Source organism: Strix uralensis, chromosome 13, assembly GCF_047716275.1.
Source record: "Strix uralensis isolate ZFMK-TIS-50842 chromosome 13, bStrUra1, whole genome shotgun sequence".
In the NCBI taxonomy this organism is placed as follows: domain Eukaryota; kingdom Metazoa; phylum Chordata; class Aves; order Strigiformes; family Strigidae; genus Strix; species Strix uralensis.
The window spans coordinates 1,878,817-1,896,520 of record NC_133984.1 but is presented as its reverse complement, the minus strand read 5'-3'; the positions used below and the strand labels follow the sequence as shown (position 1 = coordinate 1,896,520).

At 46.2% G+C, this 17,704-nt stretch overlaps 1 protein-coding gene across 5 annotated transcripts; it reads right to left on the bottom strand.

Annotated features, from left to right (window-relative positions):
* Positions 1 to 1,619: 1,619 nt before the first annotated feature.
* RAB41 (RAB41, member RAS oncogene family) lies at positions 1,620 to 17,556 on the bottom strand. Of its 5 annotated transcripts, none has more exons than XR_012630789.1 (9): positions 17,375 to 17,556; positions 15,713 to 15,771; positions 13,922 to 13,975; positions 8,091 to 8,196; positions 7,723 to 7,834; positions 5,043 to 5,136; positions 4,448 to 4,541; positions 2,608 to 2,674; positions 1,620 to 2,093 (listed from the first exon to the last, which is right to left on the bottom strand). XR_012630789.1 is itself a non-coding variant. In XM_074883183.1 (9 exons), the coding sequence occupies exons 2-9, from the start codon at positions 15,736 to 15,738 to the stop codon at positions 2,029 to 2,031; spliced, it is 633 nt and encodes a 210-aa protein (XP_074739284.1). In that variant the 5' UTR covers positions 15,739 to 15,771; positions 17,375 to 17,556; the 3' UTR covers positions 1,620 to 2,028. The 5 variants fall into 5 exon arrangements, 4 of the variants coding, with proteins under 4 accessions (XP_074739284.1, XP_074739285.1, XP_074739286.1 ...); XM_074883183.1 differs by lacking the exon at positions 5,043 to 5,136 and adding an exon at positions 11,729 to 11,834 and having other exon boundaries at positions 8,091 to 8,199; XM_074883184.1 differs by lacking the exon at positions 5,043 to 5,136 and adding an exon at positions 11,729 to 11,834.
* Positions 17,557 to 17,704: the final 148 nt, after the last annotated feature.

The following is a 17,704-nucleotide window of genomic DNA, read 5'->3' as shown; positions in this document are numbered from 1 at the left end:
GGGTCTCCCCCCTCCCTCCCCCCCGGTCCGTGACTCAGAACAACACGAGAGCAGAGCAGTGCGTGCCTGCCCATGAGAAGGGGACAGCAAAACCTGGTCTACGGCAGACACGGACACACCGACAAACATCAGCAATTCCCACACAACAGGGGTATGTACAGAGGAGGGGGACCCGGCTCTGCCAGCTGGGACAGGGGGGTAAGGGCAGGGGACACACACACACACACACACACACACACACACTCCAGAGTGAAATGGGAAACCACATCCCGGCTTCCTCCTGCAGGCCAGCTCACCCAGAGGGGAAGGGACAAGGCTCTGGGCAACAAAAGCTCAGTCGCTGGTAGCCAGGTGACTTGCCACTGGTAAGCCAAGGTGGGGACTGCCAGCTCCCAGGCTAAGGTTGCCCCTTCCCCTCCCTCGACGGCCCGCAGGCTTTGAAGTGCGCAGTGTCAGTGGCCAACAGGCATCCTGCCAGGGGAGGGCCACTAGAACCACTGAACACGGTTGTCCCCACCCATCACACCGCTGTCAGTCGCTCTCCTGCCCGCTAGCACCCCACGTCAGCACGAGGTAAGTGATGAACAGAGCAGCGAATGGCTTCGAGCCATCCGACTGTTTTATTCTCCTCACTGTCAACAAACCGCCAGACTTCTGGTTAGGACAGATGGATGAAAACCCCCCGTAAAAGCCTGTGAAAAGCTCCACTAACGTCATTAGAAACCAGGGGCAGGGGATGTATTTCCCAAGCTCCACCGTCAAGAAGCAACACCACAATTCACTTCAGCAGCATATGTTCCTCCACCCAGGTCTGACACTAAACCCCAGCCCCTGCTCGTCTCAGTTCTAGCAACGTTAGAGCTTAGCACTAGTCCAAAAGTGAAATGGCTCCCAGCCCCCAGCAGCCTACTACAAAGGCAGAAGCAGCTACGTAGGATTTCATCAAGCAGCAACCTAGACAGGAGAGCACAACAGCTACCATGGGCCCTCCGTCTGCTGCAGCCCTCCTGCTCCACATGAAGAAGCTCCCGACGACAAACAGGAGCTCAGAGACTAAGAAAGGAGCCTCAAGGGCCTCCGTGACTCCCAGAGCAGGCAGCAGCCCCATCGTGATGGATTCCAGGTAACTGTCTGCAGTCTGTTCCTGTCTCTACAAACCACCCGGAGGATCTCTCCCCACCCAGCCTCACACTGCTAAGCCTCCCTACCCTCTTCCTTCCCCACGCCCGAGAGCCAACACTGACCAAGCGCCAACATCCTCAGGATGGGAAGATATTCCAACTGAGGAGAGCAGTCGGGGGAGGGGGGCTCTGCTACACAAACGGGAGCAACAGGCCAAAGCTATCAGAGTTTGGGGGTTTCCAGTGACGTGTGTAACACGAGGGGCAGAACTCAGAAGTCGTGACCAAGAGTTAGCCAAGCTCATCCACAGAAAGGAGAAATGGAGGAGCTAATGTTGTGTGTGCCCTGCAGGAAGCAAAAGCCTAGAAACGGATAACCTGTATTGTCCAAAAAGGCAAGGCCAAGTCCAACTGACTGGTTTAAAGGGAGCAGCCTTTCAACAGAGGAAGTGGAGATGCAGGACAGAGACAGGGCTGGAGTGGACAGGGAACTAAAGATGCAAGGCAGTAAGGAAGGTGGAAAGCCCACCCCCAAGCTTTATTTTTGTCTTCCCTAACTTGACGGCTTTTCCATTGCATTCACAAGATACATCTGAGCAGACAGGCTCAAGGTGAGGAAGAGGGGGAGAAGGAGAGGAAGAGAGTGTAAAGGGCACCAACCACAGTGCCAAAGTGCGACAACATAAAAAAAAATAAAATAAAAAGACAGGACACTCATTCTGCACTCAGGGCTCATACCATGCAGTAAGAGGGGCGGCCGGGGCTGCTCCCCACCAGTAAACAGGGAGTTCGCTCGCTTAGTAGATCGGTTTTTCAGCCCACAAAGTAGGGTTGCCTAGCCAATGAGCAGTGATGTTCTTCAGTGAGACTGGCCGGTTGGGGAATGTGCTGCTACAGAACAGGCCTGTTAGCAGGAGCACCCGCTCTCCGTTACTGGCTGCTCAGGAGGTTTCTCTAGTTTGATGTCAATCACTGCAGCAGACGAGTTAAGGAAATCACCCGGCTCGAGGAAAGAACAGAGAAAGGGAACAGTGTCTGGAGAGGTTGTTAGCTATCTCTTCTGCTGGAGCAGAGCAGAGCACATCCTGCCTGAACAGGATTAACTGCAAAACCAGCAGACTCAGTGTGTCAAGACTGTTCAGAGGCTCGAGCCCAGTTGGGCAGATCTCCACACAAGAAAGCCCTGTGCAAGAAGATGAAACAAACTATTACGGTATTTTAAAATCACAGAGATTTTCTCCTAAGCTTCAGTGAAGAAAGCAAAACTTGTGCTTGCTGTTATAAGTAGTTGTGTACATTTATATACATATCACAAGCATGGTCCTCAATTTACACCCAGATACACCGGCCTTTTCAGCCACCTCTCTGCAAAACCCCAGTAAGGCCCATCCCCACAATGTGCCAACAAGCCTGTCAGCGCAACTTAACAAAATGTAATTGTCAAATTTTAGAGAACAAGAAGCTACTGAGAGGAAAGCAAGGATACTGTCTTCTTTGCTCTTCTCTGGTGTGCTGTCCATCCCAGGCAAGGCAGCAGCCACACGACGGAAAAGCTGAAAAGTAGCAAGAGGTAAAGCTGAAGGCTTGTCAGAAAAAAAAAATCCATGTTAAAAAACATTGCTTTACAGCAGATCTTAAGAGTCCAAATTGTAGAGACTTGTCATGTGGGTACTTCAGCAAGCAGTGATCAAACACCATGAGAATTTTACCTAAGAAATCTAACAGGTTGTATTAAAGAAGTTATTCAATGCCTACAAACCAGTTTTATTTTACCTATTCCTACTTGAACAGAACATGGAATTAATTAGTAACAATGCTTCCAGGGACGCATAAACCAACTCCCTCCTGCACTCAGTGAACCTGTCATTTACTCATTCCCGGCCTCATCCGCTTTTGCACCCAGCAACGTTACAGTGCACAACTTGGGACTTCTGATAAGCAACCTCACAAGAGACCCAAGGTTTAAGAAGTCTATGGAATAACTGAGGTTTTACAGCCCATCCTTTCAGTTCATTCCTGCTGCAAAACAGCCATTTCTGAGCAGAACAGCTGGCTCAAGCGAGCTGCACTGAAGCTATTAAGGATGGGGTAGAGCTGGGAAGGACTATCATATCCCCCTAAAAAACAGAAAGTGGTTTTGCACACTTTTTCAAGTCAATGCTTAGAGCTCCTCCTGCTGACATTAAGGCAGCAGCTAACACCACACAGCCACCGCCAGGCAGGCTAGGGAAAAGCCCTGCATAAAGAAATCATCAGCTAAGGATGATTCTTCTCACAGTAGTGTGGCAGGGGCTTCTCATCCACACCTCCAAACTGTGTTACTTGGAAAATCAAGCCAGCCCAGTGTTGCAGTTAGCATCCTTTTAGTCACAGATGCTCTCACTGCAAACACCCGCTAGGCAAATAAAGCAACAGTAAGTTAGAACCAAGGGCTAAAGTGGATTCAACCCAGAAGAGCCAAAAAGAAACAAACCTAAAGTCTCCTAATTGCACTGTGAGGGTCTCCTAAGCTGCTGGCGTGCAGCAAACTCTACGTATGGTTCCCAGCTGACACCAACAGTACTTAAGCTCCCTGCAGAGCCCTGGGCCTTATGCCCCAAGTTGTCACTCTTCAGAACGATTTCTGAACTAGTGGAGAGTGGGATCACAAGCTTACAGCAAAAGGGAATGGGCACAAGCCGAAATACAAGAAGTTCTGCTTAAACATAACGAAAAAAGGTTAGGGTTTTTTTTTTTACTGTGCAGTCAAACACTGTGACAGGTTGCCTGGAGAGATGGATGGAGTCTGTATCCTTTGAGAAATTCAAAACCCAACTGGAGTTAGTTCTGGGCAGCCTGCTCTGAGCATGAGGACTAGACAATCTCCAGAGATCCCTTCCAACCTCAACTATTCTAAAATTTTCCTCTGCAGCTTGCAAACAGAGGCAGGAACTTTCACTCTAGTAGAATCAGCATAAGCAATTATCCTTACTGATGTCAACACTGATTTTAGGAAACAGTGCATTAACTGTTAACAACAGCAAAGAGAACGTACAAAATTACGTTTGGCTGCACAAAATAGTGCTGTTCCCATCCCTCAGCACATTCTGGTTTTAGATTCCCCTTTCTTTCAAGGTAAGTTTGCTTAGCTTTGACAGGGAATCACTAACTTGACAGGAGAGGAGGTTCCACTAGATAAAGCAGCAGCGAACATCGGGCAAGGAGCACCTCAGGGGTTGACTTTAAACAATATAAGCAAATATCTGATGGAACAGAACACCAAGCAGAAGCATACACAGAGCAGTAAAGCACAGATTTCCTGTCGTTAGAACAGAACATTGATCTACCTGTTTCACATTGTAGCCAGTCTTTGCACTGGTCTCAATAAACATCACATTCAGCTCTTTGGCTCTCTGTTCACCTTCTTCTGTAGTGATTTGCCTGGACAAAGATGCAAACAGAAGTGGAAAGACAGAAAAGGAAGAACAGACAGGAAGAGTTAGAGATGTCCGTGATGGAGACACTCTTCAGCGGACAGCTGCTTCACCACCCCTTACAAGAGCACAGAGACCACCGGGGAGACCTCAGGATCCCCCAAGTCTTTAAGACCCCCAGATCCTCCAGCTAAGAATGAAACAACCTCAGGTAAGTTACCAGAGGATGCCTGGACTTAGGAGTACTAGTAACATGAGCAGCATAGGATGAAGTTTGTGCGGTACGTTGGAGCCTCATTCACAGCATCCTCAAGGGAAGGAAGAATCCCCATATGCTGCACCTGATATAAAAAGCAGTTTCCCAAAAGTTGACAGAAGGGAACTCCGTGAGGTTACAGACAGATTTCAGAAAGGCTCCAGCAGCAAGTGCAGTGCAACAGCAAGTGGTAGGCTGCTGCCTGCGAGCAAGCACCTGCAATGGCATCTCTGACCAACACCCTGTACATACCTGTTTCACATTATATCCTGCTTTAGCACTGGTTTCAATATACATCATATTCAGTTCTTGGGCTTTTCTCTCACCCTCCTCTACAGAAACCTGCCTACAGCAATGAGAACAAATCACAGAAAAGAAAAACCAAAAGAAAGAAAAATAGTCCAAAAAATGATAAAAAGAAAATTGCAGGAAAGAAACAGCTACCAACTAAAGCAACATTAACAGGAAAGAAAAAACTTAACAGGCCGCACCAAATAGGAACAGTGCTATTTTTAGTTCCGCTTTTTTGCTTCAGAGCTTCACTTGCATCATCACTTGGTTTTTACCATAGGATGAACAGGCTGTATTCCATCTCGAACAATGTGACCAAGCTCAGACTGATACTGGGGCTTTGTCCAGCCTTCAAAGGCTTTCAGCACAAGACAAATCTAACTTCCTTTTAAAAGAAAGGCCAGGCAGCTTCTTCTACTGGTACCTGGATAACACCATGATCCCAAATTCTAGCCTAGGCCAAAAGGCAAGAAGATAGTCACTTACATTAAACTGATACTCTCATTAAACTTCTAAAATAAGAATTTCTAGTGCTAAATGAACTTCAACTGTAGTTATGTTTCCAACTATTTTCTGGTCTTTCTAATTCTTAAGGCAATGCTGGGCCAGCTGTCCTGCACACACACTTCACTTACATACTATCAGGAAATAATCCAAGGCTGAAATTATCCCATTGGGTTTTCCAGCTCCACACAAAATTGGATTTTGATAGAAATTAGAAAGTCTCAAATCTAAATGCCAGGTTATTCAGTTAGGGACCTGCAGTTATTTCTAGCTCCCAGGAAGGCCTAAGAGATACTGAGTGGTCAACATCCAGAGCTGGCTCAAGTAGAACTTGCTACTTTTGTAAGCTGATTTCAGAGACCAGACTGATCTGAGGTCTTGCCACCTGGAATTCTTAATCCAAATCAGCTATATATATATTTTATCAAATTTCTGAAGCTCTGAGCACCAAGTTTTACTCAGTATTTCCAAAGTGCAAGGCACAGGACACTCAGAATGGCCTCCCACTGCAAGTGGGAAAAGCCAAATAGCTGCCAAGACTGAGGTGGTCTGCATGGAGGACACAGATCACATTTCTGTAAGAACCATCAGTACAAAGCCCACAGAGTGCCCAGCTGGAGCCTAACATTATCCTTTTCCCCACCGACCCAAACCACCTGCCAATATTAGAATTGTCTGTGCTTTTCTTGCTAGGCATGGCAAACTAAAAACTACAGCATGACTTGTCCAGGGACAGAGGGCAAAAAGCATCTCCTGACACCAGGCTGTGCACCAGGGATGCTGGGTACCATCTCACACGAGCATTTGGACAACAGCAAAACCACAAGGCAAAAACCACGTCACAGTATTTTCTGAAGCAGTATGTACGCTGCAGGAGTGAGTAAAGCAAGGTTTAGAATTTAAAATGTGGTAGCATCCAACAGTGAAACAGTCAGATCCCTATTAGGCCCATCACCTCAAGGAACAGAGTAAATGAACAAGCAGGTCAGAGAATAGTGCAAGATTTTTTGGAGAAAACATTAATGTTCCACCTGTAAGGCTTTTCAAGTGGTTATCTTTGATCGGAAGTGTCTCGTGAACAGAGAAGGGTTTGATTTTGTAAGACCCCATTTTTGCCGTGAGATCCCGGTGTTTCCCAGTTCTGCCTTTTTGAGGTGCTTTCTTTTGCACCAATAAAAATTCTCCATCATTTCAATACTTCATATGTGCTATGACACACGAGGCACACATCTTAGAGTATGTGGTGTCTGTGAAGGTGTTTCAGTTTAAAGTATTGGGACTGTAAGGAACTGCACGCTCACTCCATCTTCCCTTTGCCAACTACTAACCATTAAAATAAAAACCTTTCTTTAGCTACACTGTTTCTGACGTCTTCATAAAGAACGAAAATCTCTGAAAACATTCAACAACGTTTTTGTTAAATCAACAATCAAGAGAAGAATTTGAAATAGAAATCCAAAAGCGCAAACCTGTGGTTTTCTAAGAAGCCATTACATTGGTTACGTTGGTTGAAGCGGTGTTACAGGATTAAGAGTTTTAAAAGCAAAATGCTTTATGACAAAATATTAAGTCCATGTGATTTTAAGAGTCTAATTAACTTTTCACGCCTCTTGGGGAAGTCTGCTTTTGCTAATCTAGTTTCCTCTCACGCATCCACAACATCAGTTTGTCATGTATGACATGAAATTTATGCTCAAGAGGGAAACTTTTTAGACTGATACCACAAAAGCTCAGGCTGCATCTTCTAACAAAAAAAACTTTACTACGAACTTCCAGTTGCACATGCAGAAAGAGTCATGTAAACAGGAATACTGAAAAAAGGCAGATTTCCTTGCTTTTGCATGACATCTTTTTACCTCAGCATGGAAAGAAAAAAATCAGACAAAATACACCATTGAGAAACACTGTATAGAGACTTAAAGGAATTTTTTTAGGTAGGTTTGTTTAAACCGAAACCATTTGTGGAATAGCAAAAGGGAGTAACTTTGCTTATGCCAAAACCAGAAATCGAATTTCATGACAAGGTATTTATGCTTCATTTAAACATCAACAATTGATTTGAAGATGGACTAGTTGGCCAGTTCCTTGCTTTTACTGGTCAGGGCAGCAAGGCCACCAGCTCCCCCCCCCCCATTACCTCTTGTCTGCCAGGTCAGTTTTGTTCCCCACCAACATGATGATGACATCGCTTCCTCTCTCTGTCCGAACGTCATCGATCCACTTGGAGGTTTGCTGGAAAGAATTCAAGTCTGTAGGGAAGAATCAAATGGTAGTGCTAAGGATAAAACTTCTTCTCAGAGAGGGAGAACGCTATGCCTGCGGTCTCCATATCTCCCCACACCACATATAAATGACCCAAAAATCATTTTCCGCTCAGACAGGAAAATGGGGTGGGGGAAAAACGTTTTGAATGTTAAGCATCTTTTTGCAGAACTTCTGGATGTAACTTAAGAGTTCTGCTGACAGGCAGTATTTCAAAGAACGAGACACCGAAGCATCACTCACTTGTAATGTCATAGACTACCACAGCAATAGTGGAGTCACGGATGTAGCTGGGAATGAGACTGCGGAACCGCTCCTGGCCTGCTGTGTCCCAGAGCTGCAGCCGAACCTGCTGGTACCAGGCCAGGGAGAGCAGAGAGGACGAGAGAGCAAGAGAAAAGAAAGGAGGAAATTGTCCTTTAGAGAAAAGGCCATTTCTAGAATTAACCGTACGCAGCTCAGTCTGAGAAGCTGAGGTTGACCTTGGTACCTTGCCCCAAATACCCCCACACCACAGAAGTTGGCTTTTCTGACTCTGGCAGTAGATACTGTGCTTTAATGACCTCCTCTGCTTGCCGAGGGGTTCTGCTGATCCCAGAGAGCTCCAGGTTACGCTGCTGACAGCTGTAGCTAACAAGTCATACAGAGCTCGTCTTCCTGGTCTACCCAGGACTCTGTATGGGCTCTCCACAGGACTCCTAGCCTAAAGCATCTCAGATCAAAGCTTTTTGGGCAATTCCCACGTGACAGACATGCAATTCCCTCAGTCCAGACACCCACAGTAAACCAGCATCCGTTCTCCAGCATCAAGCATCCAGAAGATGGCAACGGGGATTTTCAGGTAAGATTAAGGCAATCAATAACTGAACTACCAAAAGCAAACGTGACATGCTGTAGGCTTTACGTGACACAAAGGGCATCGGGTTCTCCCTTTCAGATAAGCAAAGAGTCAGAAACAAGCACAAATGCGATGACAGGTCCAGTTTGAGCTCAAACACAAACTGACCTGTTACATATGATAGCTCTAAGGTCTTGGACCTGCTTATTTGAAACAATAATGGTCCAAACGTGCCCAACTACCACAGTGAATGCCAAACAAAAGCTTTCCACAACTGGGAGTGATACCGTTTCCTTCCAAGTCATTACCCCACGTGACTAGCTGTACGAGTAGCTGCCAGAAAACAAGACTGCTGTTGGCATTCTCAACAGGCACAAGTTTCACAGGAGGGCCGATACTGGATCCCAGCTTAATTACACAAATTGGTTAGATGTGCTCACAAAGCCACTTGTTCAGCAGTGAGGGAGAGCAGCTGTTCATGCACAGGACAGTGGTTAATAAGGCAGCTTGCAGGAGCCTGGCTACAAGGGAGAAAGGAGTTTCAGAAGGACCAATAATTGGCTTGTTTAGAAGAGAAATAGAAGCTGGACAGAGCATATGTCTGCGAAGTGTCTTGCTACAAGCAGATTCAAAACAACATGGTGTCTATATCAGGGTACGTAGATCTGATGCCCTGGGGCTTAAGGAAGATTAAGGCTTATAGTTAAAGCAATTAGTTCATGCTTCATTTTGAAGGCATCTTTGATTACAGTAGCAAAAGTCAGGGCTCTTCATTACCCCAGAAACTCCGGGTGACAAACTCCAAGCACCTGCACAATATTACATGGGTGCTGGAAGATCAGATTGGTAATGACAGCTTCTGGACTTCACAAGCTTCCACAGAGTCCCCCAGACATTGCTGCTACACCAGACTGTTCACCCAGAAAGTTTACCAAGGGGGTGATTTAAACACTCCAACCCCCAGACTCACAGGCAAAAAGGCAACTAGAGTAAGTACCACAGAACTGGGGAAGAACTTGTAGTGCAGGGTAATGCTATTTGAGGGAAGGCCTTCAGCCACTACGCAGGTACCACGCAGGCACCCCTGAAATGACCTGAGAAAGCTGCAGTATTGCTGCAGTTTCTCATTTCTAGAAGTCAACATTTGTATGCAGCCATTTTGGAGGGGAAGAAAAAAAATATAAATAAGCCACTCAAACATGACAGTGTGCTAATGCCCTTACCAGTCAGGAAAGATGAAAGGTCAACCAAGAATTAACCCAGCCTCTCCTCAAAACAGGTAACTTGTTCAGAGAGGGGCCTGAGTACAGACTTTCACCATGGCTCTCTCTACAGGCCACTTGCATTTCAAGCTGCCCAGCAGATTAACCATAACTAAGCAATTTCTCTTTTTCTTCTCAGCTCCCCACATGCTAACAGTTTTTCTCTACTAGTTAAGAGTATCTTGGCTGGTACTTAAGTATGTCCTATGGGACTGTCCCTATTTCACACTACCGTGACCAGCATTAACTTACAGGAGACTATCTGAGGTTCCTAAATACAGTTACCACTAAAGACAATGCTGATAAACAGCTCTGCGGAGTGGTAAAGGAAACTGTATTTTCCTAATCATCATCACGCCCTCAGAAGTACATGAGCATGCTCTTTCAGTAACAGGAGAAACCTAAAAGCCTCTCAGTCACTAAGAACAAAGAACAGTAACAAGAATAAATGAAAGTACCTGAAAAGATCGGTCCATTACCAAAGTATGAGATCAGCTTAATTATTTCTGACACATCTGGAAGCTGTTAAGAACAGCCTAGACTGGCAAGATTTTTACACCCGCATGGATAAACAGCATCCTGTGCCTGTCACAACAGTGGGGAGAAAAGATGCCAACCTCTGCAGGCTGCCACGCTGCCTCACCTAGATGAGTTCCCAGAGTATCTCAGCACTCCTCAAACCCCAAACAGATCAGTTCTACATTAGTTTGCACCAAACCAGAAATCCTGCCAGAGTCAACTACTTAAGCTACAGGATGGGAGAAAGACCATATAGTTATTTGCCCTCAACATATAAGATGAATCATAAGAAAAGTCTATTATTTGTTAAGCACTTCAGTCAACCAACACAAACAAAGCCCTGGTCCGTAAAGCCTCACTACAATCTAGAGTTTGTGACAGAATAAAGGCAGGCCAGAGGTTTTTCATCTGCACTACACTCTTTACTTAGACTTTGTCCACATGGTGTTGGCCCACTGGTATAAATCCTGTCTAGATATTTATGCTGATACTGTAGCTTAACCAAAAAAGCCAGATCAAGTAGAATCAATAACAAGGAGTTATAATGAAATAATTGTATTCATATCTTTGTATCTCATACTAAAACATTCATGCCAAGAGTTACAGAGAATTCCCCTCTAAGCTTGTTTATTCTTTAGTAATTATGGTAGTTACATCTCTTCTCTTTCAAAAGCTCTCATTACTTGTATGCATCGCCAGCTCTCTTCTTCAATGAAATGGGAGACTTGAATCCTCATAAGTTGCTACACAGCTTTTATTTAAATGGGTGTTGCACTGTTTTACCTACTCTGACACTGTTCCTTTGCCTTGGCATCTGAAGTTGTTACTTGTATTACATCTCTGGTTATCCAGAAAGGAAAAAAAAACCCGTATCATTCTGAAGTTTAAAAAAAAAAAAAATCCAAAGCAGAAAGAGTAAAAAGCTTTCCAAAGGCTACCAATCACCCTTCATTCCAATCAGCACAGACAGATGAGAAGTCACAATCCCTGTTCACCCACCTGCCAATCCTCTCTGTATCACCTCCACCGTTGGAGCTCTGAGCAGCCCTGGGTTAAACAATTCCCCAGTTGCTGAATTATGGGATGGAGTTACCCCTGGTTGTGGGGGAAGATGCTCAGTTACTTTCCCTCTGCCCATGAAACCCCTCTGGTCCTGCAGGACAGCCTGTCCTAGCTCCTTTCAGATACCACCACCACTTCCAATGCATAAAAGGTCCACGTTAAAAGCAAGGTCCCTGCGGCCGCTCCGGCTCAATACCTACTTGTAATGTCAAAGACAATGACAGCCACAGCAGAGTCACGGATGTAGCTGGGAATGAGGCTGCGGAACCTCTCCTGGCCGGCTGTGTCCCACAGCTGCAGCCTGATCTGGGAAACGGAAAAGTGCAGGGGAAGAGGGAAGGGAAGAGCAGGAAAATGGAAAACAAAACCAAAACTCAAGTGAAATAAAAATAAAAACAAAAAAAAATTGCAAGGCAAAAATAACGCAACAAAAGGAAAGTTAAAATGGAACAGAAATGTGAAAAGAGCCAACGACACTTCGCATTCTCGCAGTAACCTCAGCCGGGCCCGTCTGAGAAACCTCCCTCCACAGACCCACTAATAACTCACACAGACACACACATTCTTCCCTTTAATCATAAAACCAAGGTATCCCTAAAAAATACCTTCTCACACCATCCGCTAAGGAGGGAGATAAGCATATACATACCTCAGGGCATCCTGCCATGTCAGGACTCCGGCTCTAACGGCCCCAGGAGCAGACTGCAGCCTTACAGGTAACTAGATGGGGTCAGTCCTAACAGCAAGGACGTCACCCCGCTACCGCTTCACCCGCGGGAAAGCCCGCTGCGGCGAAACGCAGTGCTGGGGTACAAGCCAGAACAGCAAACACCCTCTAAACTGACTTATCTTAAATCCAGCAAGTCTGGGAACACAGAAGAGGAAATACTACTCGGTCTTTCAAGAATGAGGTTGTAGCTGTAAGGTGGAACTGGCAGCCTGGCAGTCAGGACTGAGGACGGGGCTTCTCCTGGCCCCAGTTGACTTAGTGCCCCCGTGCGCTGGCAACGTGCTGGAAATGGGGTATTTACAACTGCCCTCCAAGGGAGGCTACTGGAAATGGTTTTGAAAAACCAAATTCCACATAGATTTGTCCCTTTTGCTGGCTAGTACATGCTACCGAGGCTGTATTTAGAGCTGAGCGATCTAGCACAGGTATAATCTCAGGATCTATTATCTGGTCTAAGGACATATCAAATATGCCAAAGCATACACCGCAGTTAGAGGCTTAGCAGTCTCCATGTCAAGCCCAGCAAAGCCTATTGCAAAATACAGCATTAGCCATATCAGAGAAATCATTTCAACATCTGAATTTTCCTAGTTTGTGTGCTTGTATTGCTCCCTCCTCTTATCTACATTCAACACCTCTGTTATTTAAACAGGCTTTATGGGCTCTGTGGACCACTTGCATAATCAGGAGAGCTAACAGTATGTCCAACATTGGAAAGAATATGTGATTTTCTGGCTAGCAGGCCAGCAGGTGAATGACATCCTGACCTACACAAGCACAAGAAATCAAGACTACACTGCTGGAAAGGGCATACAGGCATTTCAACTTCACAGAGGTCAAGCAGCGTTCCCAAGCTCTTTTTCTTCTTCTGCCACTGCCAGTACCGCTGATGAACGTTAGCCAAGTAGTTTCTCTCATACAAAGATTAAGCAAGGTCTTTTCTCACAGTGAATCCCAGGTAAGATGGCAAAGCAGCACTCAGAAAACTCACCACACACACCGGGCTGAGACTTCTTGAGAAGCAACAGACCCAAAGCAACACGAAGGACTTCCACTGCACCACCAGCCCCTTCCTCCCCGCCACAGTTTCATAGTTCTTAGCCAGCAGTAAAACTAGCAAAAAGGCAAGTCCTAGCAAAACATGAACTAATGAAAAGACAAATACTGAAAGACAGGAGAGGGATGGGAGGGATCTCTTTATGCAAAAAGGAAGCTCATGCAAGCTAAATCCAAAATTGCATTATTAACGGTATGTCAGAACTGTGGTGCAAAAGGAGCCTTTCCCCGAGGAGGAGCTATGCCACAGCTGGTAATCATGAATGTCTTCAAGACTTGGGACTGCTTGGGGTCTGCTCAGACCCATTTATACTGACAATCCCAGGGGCAGAGCTGCAAATTCTGTCAGCAAACTACACCTAAGGTACATATAACAGACAGCCCATTCCCCAAAATATGGACATTAGCTTGCCCCAATTTTGCGTGAAAGATTCTGACTTGATTCTAGAGGTATCAGATATTACCACGTATCAGAAAGAGGAGAGCAGGTCAGCGACTGGACCCAACAAAGGCCTCTTTGGGATTTCAGCAGCCGTTGGGAGGCACGGCCAGGCGCAGCAGCACGCACACTGCCGTTGCCATGCTATCACACAGATGCCTCACTTACCGTGCGATCTTCAAGATACATTGTTTTTGACAGGAAATCAATGCCAATGGTCGCCTGAAAAGAAGAAAAGCATTAGTAGCTGCAACTTGCCTTCCAGCGTCTGCAGATCAGATCTTTCTATACAAACTCTCAGAAATATTCACAAACTTATAACTAAGGTGCTGAAGTCATCTGCCTTCAATACAGTTGATAAGAACAAAGCAATCTGGGTATTTGCACCATCTTCATTTCACATCATTCTTCCAGCAATTCTGAACGGCACAAGAACCTCCGAGTCTCCATTTTAGCCTCAGACATTCATACATCTTGCCACAGATCATATCTGACTGGCATCCCCTTCTGGTCTACTGTAATTCGGTCTGTTAAGAATTATCTTATTAGAAATAACCAAAAGGTAGAGCAAATTGTGGGCAACTGTGCTGAAAGCTAAAAAGTGATGTTTATTCAGGGCTTTCCATTTCAGAATGCGCTTCCTTTCCAGTAACATTCAGAAGCTTCATTTCCCAGGCAGCTCTTTCTCTAAGTCTCCTTCCATTCATGTTTCCATTGCTGTACAGCAATTCTGGTACAAAGACATTTAAAGTAATTTCCTAAGTTAGATGCGCTTCCAGACACTTAAATCAAGCAGATGTCCTAGCCCATCATCACCCCAGGAAACAAGTTACTGATGTAACAGATTTTAGTATTTTAGACAGATTATCTCCAGTCTTAACATACGCAGGCAGCATAACGTGTTCTGGCAGGTCTGAATCAGAACGTGAACCATTTAACATTAGAAGAGCCCATAACAGTCAATTGCTGTAGTACTTATTTCTGGAAGAACTATTCTGTGCAGCCAGGACACAGTTTATAACACCTACAATAAGCAGATAAATCTATGAGAGCACCTTACAAAAGTCAGGAAAAGAAACACAGAAAGCACCAGAGGATCCAGTTCCAGTGATTGACTTCCCCTCAAGAAAACAACCTTCTCTTCTTTTTCCAACTTAAAATTACCCTAATCTAAACCAGTAACTCTTTCTGGCCTGAATTAAAAGATAACACCCTAGTCTCACCTTCTTTAAAGATATTTGGTATCCCCTTGAAATACTGCTACGTGTTTTCGACGTAACTAACTTTTCCTGAAATCTTCAGGCCTCTTACACATCTTCAGCTTTTTGTCTGCAGCCTCTTCATCCCTACCCTGCTCTTTCCTCGCCAAGACTTCCTTGGCTTTTTCCATCTATAGCCTTTTAGTTTAAAAAAATAGTAATTTTTTAAAATTTTAGTTAAAAAAATAGTAATAAGAGAGAATATACCATGCTGATTCCTTACAGATATATCTATACACTCCGGACTCAACTATTCCTACTTAAATCTATACAGATGATACAGACCAAGAACTATCATAAGCATGTTTGTATCTTATTGATTCTGATTCTCTCTCTTTCCTGAGACTTCCACATCCATTGTCAGGCATCCTGACCACCTTCTCTGTTAGCCGACCCATAAACCAATGTTTCTCCCTGTTTTCCTCAAGGCTTCTCATATATCCAGGCAGGATCTAAACCTTGCTTCTTTTTTGTACTCTGTATTTCTTGATATCATACTAGGCGCTCGGGCTTAATAATAAAGTCTCATCTCCATTTCAGGCACATTACAGCCTTACATATGAGATTGAACTGACATCTCATGGACAAATGTGCTTGGCCCTAACAGTTCTCACAGGCATCCATTTTAATAGCATGGAATAGATTTACCCATATATACTTCAAAAAAAAAAAAAAAAAAAAAAAAAAGACTACCACATACCTGGTAAGTATTGTCAAAACTGTCATACATAAACCTGGTGATCAGAGAGGTCTTCCCAACTACAAAAGAAGAGAAAAATTACTTTCAAGCAGCAGGGGAAAAAAATAACCACTGCTCTGGGAGTGGCACGCTGGTAGTGCTGATCATAGAACGAAGCTGCCAATCTCAAGCTACTTCCCAGCTACACCCTCCTGTGAAATAACCAGCCAAGAAATTAATTCACAAAGTGATAAAAATCAAATCAAACTCAGTAGGTCAAAAATAAATCATGATGAAAACTTGGTCCTCAAATTAGGTACATTGTGATGCATATGACAAAGAATTATTTGCTTTAAGCAAGCAATAAATCTGCTTTGTTACTCATTTTGCTACTTATGTAATCACCAAGTCTAGGACTTAAAGGCATAAACATCAAAACAAGACATGGTGATGCCCCGGACACTCTTTAGCTGCTTCTGGCTGGGTAGAAAAGCAACACTCAAGATTTACACCCTTTTTTCATAACAAGATTTTAGATACAGTGTAAACTTTGGTGCCTCGCTTCAAAACTTAAAATTTACATCTCCAAATATTATCAAAGAGTCAAAGTGCAGAACTTACAAGAAACAGGAACCAAAGCTAAGAGCTTCGATTCTGAGGAAGCCAGAGGAAGCCAAGAAAAATTCAAAGGACATGGATGGAAGAGAAGAGCAAAAAGGAATGAATTTCCTAGAAAGGTTGTGAAATTGTGAGCACTGGAGAGGGTTAAAAACAGGTTAGATAAATATCTATGGGCAACAATGCTGATCCCTCCTTAGGAAGGCAGGGGAATTAGACAACTTCTGGAAATTCCTCCAAGACCTACAGCTCTGGGACTGAGGTAAGCAGTAAGAGATCTAAAGAGAGTAATACAACAGAGAACACCACCATTCCAAGAAAAGGATACAACTCCTCCGTGTATTATGAGGGAAAGGGTACAAAAGGGAGCCAACTTGAGGTAAAACAAAAAAGATGATGTAACAGAGGCAGCAGCCACGCCACACCGACAGCGCTGCTTTGCCGTTTATTTTCTCTCCCCGGTATGTGCCCCACGCTCGGCGTGGGCACGGCCAGAGGCACATCGCGCGGGGCGGAGCAGGGCCCGAAAGCCACCGCCGTTCATCCCAGACGCCAGCCAGGCTCCGCCGAGCCCCGCACCTCCCCACAGCACGGCCGCACTGCGGGCCAGCCCCGGGAGGAGGCCCGGGGAGGTGGCCAGGCCCGCCGAGCAGTCAGACCGGGGAAAACTGGGACCGGGGCCCTCACCAGAGCCGCGCCTGCCGCCGGCCGAGGCCTCAGGCCAAGCCGCCCCTCCCTCGGGGGGCCCCGACGCCTCATTACCACCTCCCCCTCCCCGGGGCAGAAAAAGGCCCTTAACGGTTCCTCCGCTGCCGCAAGACCCTCACCGGTCCCCACCCCCGGTGCTCAACGGGATCCTCCCCCGCCGCTCCCCGGGAGCTTTTCGCGCTTCCTCACCCCCCCAAAACACACACTCCAGGACCTTAACGGCCCCTCAGGGCCCTTCACGAATCTTCACGGCCCTTATCGGCCCCTCAGGGCCCTTCACGGCTCCTCACGGCCCTTATCGGCCCCTCAGGGCCCCCCCGCAGCGGAAGGCCCGTGCCGGCCGCTCGCCCCGCTCACCGCTCTGCTCGCCCAGGAAGACGAGCTTGAACTTCCTCAGCGGGTTCCCGAACTCGCCGCCGCTGCCGGGGGCGGACATGGCGGCGCGGGGAGGCCGAGCCGGAGCCGTGACTGAGGGAGGAGAAGGAGACACCACCGAGCGCGCACCGGTACCACCGCCCCGCCCCGCCCCACCCGCCGCCGCCGCCTGCGCGTCACTTCCGGCGGCGTCACCGGCGCGTCACTCCGCCCCGCCCCCGGGGCGGCCGTTACCGTGGCAACGAGGGCGGCCGCCGCTGCGGCCTGTACCGGGGTGTGGGGGGTTTTCGGTACCTCGCCCTCCCGCCGGGG